The 3,212-nt window shown below is 34.9% G+C and overlaps 1 protein-coding gene across 1 annotated transcript in view; it reads left to right on the top strand.

The window, feature by feature from the left end:
- The window catches only part of LOC107677898 (ceramide synthase 6-like), a 51,662-nt gene extending 49,528 nt beyond the window's left edge, over positions 1–2,134 (top strand). The window contains exons 11-12 of the mRNA XM_016472966.1: positions 987–1,010; positions 1,614–2,134. Of these exons, the coding sequence (XP_016328452.1) occupies positions 987–1,010; positions 1,614–1,754 (165 nt within the window). The 3' untranslated portion in view covers positions 1,755–2,134. The remainder of the gene's footprint in view (positions 1–986; positions 1,011–1,613) is intronic.
- Positions 2,135–3,212: the final 1,078 nt, after the last annotated feature.

Below are 3,212 nucleotides of genomic sequence, written 5' to 3'. Positions count from 1 at the left end.
TACAATGATTTATTGCTTGTCTTTGTACTAATAATACAGAACATAGGGAGCTTTAAAAAAAATTGCATATTAAATCGCAATGGCAATATTGGTAAATAACATCGCAATTAGATTATTTTCCAAAATCGTTCAGCCCTAATTCAAATGGCAATTAAATTACAGCACGACCTCAGTGCTTGTCAAAAACAGAAGGTAATTCAGATGGGAATTTTCACACGGGTGGTGGGAGGAAAAACATTCTGGATTTGGACAGCAATAAAATCACTATCTAGCTCTTGTTAATGTTGAAATTACCTAACTTCCCCATGAGAAACAATTACTGTCTGAATAGTGCTATTGCTGCATTTATGAAGGGTGTAAACAGTTAACATGTAGTCTGAGGGAGTTGAATTTTCTGCTGATTACATAGCTTTCAAAGTCAGCATGAAATCAAATTGACTATTTTTTACTTTAGTACATGCTCCTGGTCTTATTGTGAATGGTTAACTTACTGTATGTTATTGCAAAAAATACATTTTCTTAATCATTCATCAAAATGCAATAAATTGCTTTATAATAAACTGACGTTACCAAGCTGAAGCAGCAAAATTCATATCAGTATTAATAGCTGCAATACTGCAAATAAAACATCCAATATTGCTTATGTACACACACATGCTTCATACGTGTAATGTGTCTCCATATGGTGCTTCATATAAACAAATCAAACAAACATGAAGATTGTAAATGTGTGTACATGAGCAACTGAGTATTTTAATAGGAGATAAATACGATGTTAAATAAATGACCTCAGCCTTTAAATGAGGCACTCATGATCCAATGATCGCAATCAGAAATGTGACCATTGGCAGAGAATCAGAGATTGTTGATATAGAACTCAGATTGTTACACGATTGCTATCAAACTGGGTTCACTAACTACTTTAACCTGTATTCCTCTGTTTATGTGCTTTTTTCTCGTCTTTGTCTTCATCGCTGCCATCAAAGGCGGGAAAATGGAATCCTTTACATGTAAGTAGGTGATTGAAAAAAAAGAGTTTGGTGCAAAATTGCCATTTAATTAGCAGCAAAAAAAACAAAAACACCATTGTCCTGCATTTAACTTCTCAGAGTTATGTTAACGGTCTGTTTCTCAGAAACACTACTGTTCAAAAGTTTGGGGTCAGTAAGATTTTTTTTTTAAGGATATTAACACTTATTCAGCAAAGATGCATTAAATTGATCCAAAATGACAGTAAAGACATTTATAATGTTACAAAAGATTTCTATTTCATATAAATGCGGTTCATCAAAGAATCCAAAAAAATCAGCTTTGCATCACAGGAATCAATTACATTTTAAAATATATTCCGATACAAAACAGTTATTTTAAATTGTAATAATATTTCACTCTATTGCTGTTTCTACTGTATTTTTGATCAAATAAAAGCAGCATTGGTGAGCAGAAGAGACTTCTATCCAAAACATTAACAAGTCTTACTGACCACAAACGTCTAAAATGTCAAAAAACTGTCACACCTGGGTGGTCAGAAAGCAAAGTCACTTCTAATTGTCAAAATATAGTGCTAGCTAAAGTATGTACTGTCATCTTAACCATCTCTCTAATCTTCCTAGGTGTCAAAAGATGACCGCAGTGACATTGAGTCTAGCTCTGATGAAGACGAGGTTCTTCCTCCCTCTCAGAAACATCAGACTAATGGGACCAACGGCACCAACGGCTACCTGTCCTCGTCCCCGTGCCCAGACGAACACTAACCGTTTCACCGGGTCCCAGCTGCATCACTCTCCATTGTGTCAGATCCTGTATGAACATTACCGGTCCCGTACTGGAACTTCTCAATAATGTGAATGCGGTTCTGTTTCGGTTGCTTGCTTTTCACCATTTCCCCCCAGATGTTTTGTGTTCCATTCGTTGGCTTTTGTTTTTGTGGTTGTTTATCCTGCGACATTCGTTATCGAAGCACCTTTTAGATTCAATGCGACTCGCTCTTTTCTTTCGAGCAGGTGAATGAAAGCGCCGTTCTTTCTTTCATAATCACGTGAGCATGCGGTCATGTATTCTGGCATCATGGGAACAGTAGGTTTCTTGGATTAGTGTTTTTTTCTATTGATTTCTTTTTTGTAACTTTAATAAATTTCTGTGCTTTTTTTTTTTTTTAACATATGTTCCACTTTTCCATGACAAGATGTCGGTGCTGGAGCTGGTGCCCAGTCTAGAACTGCTCTGGGTGTGTTTCAACCGCTCTGGATGCGTTTTCTTCTTTGCCAACTATGGTCCGTCGTTACCAACATAGTTCAATGATTTTGGTGTTTCCTGAATCCATAGTTCCAACAAACATTTGCGAAAATCATCACAAAACTGTGGTTGGATCTACAGCTCTCCACCTGTGCTTAGAAGCATTTCCCAGCAAACAAAAATATGTTCTATTAATGTTTTGCCAACATTCCCATTAAAGTTATAAACACTCTGCATGTTCAAAATGTACCGTTTCTTTTTTAGTGTTTTAGAACGTTTTTTTCTTGGTTTTGCAAATGTTACTGGAACATTCCATTTTATAATTTGCAAACATTTTGGGAACGTTACTTTTAAATGTACATTTAAAAAACATTAGACGAGCATCCAAAAGAAGTTTCCCAAAACATACCATGTGCAAGTACAGTATGTGAATGTCAGATGCTTGATTTTGTGCATTCCGAAAGAAATTGTGATTCAAAACGCAACATTTTGATTTTTTTTTTTTATCTCTTTCAGGTCAACTGTTGTTGTGGTTGAGAAACATTTTGAAGGGAATCTTGCAAGTTAGTTGAACAGTTTTAACTACCTACTCGAATAACACTGACAGTTTAGTTTAATAGTACAGACATCAGTGACTTCTCATAACTTTGGCTAACATTCTGGCAAATTTCTCTGGCAAGTTATGAACAAACCTTCTTCCAGTAACTTTAATAAAGCATTTGTTGTAGTTATCTGGTCTTTAATAATGTTCTCCAACCATTAGCACAAAAATGTTATTTATACCTCAGTCATGGCATGTTTTTTTCTATAATGTTTCAGTTGCATATTTGTATAATGTATTTAAATGTTACTACTTCAGAGAACATTCAATGGTAACATTTCCATAATGTCTGCAAAATGATCAAATGGAATGTTGGCTTATTTATGTTTGTATAACCAAGAAAAAAATGTTTTTTTACAACTTTTTTTGTTTGTTT

The sequence above is a fragment of the Sinocyclocheilus anshuiensis genome, unplaced genomic scaffold (genome assembly GCF_001515605.1).
Source record: "Sinocyclocheilus anshuiensis isolate Anshui unplaced genomic scaffold, SAMN03320099.WGS_v1.1 scaffold164, whole genome shotgun sequence".
In the NCBI taxonomy this organism is placed as follows: domain Eukaryota; kingdom Metazoa; phylum Chordata; class Actinopteri; order Cypriniformes; family Cyprinidae; genus Sinocyclocheilus; species Sinocyclocheilus anshuiensis.
This window is presented reverse-complemented; position numbering and strand designations above follow the sequence as displayed.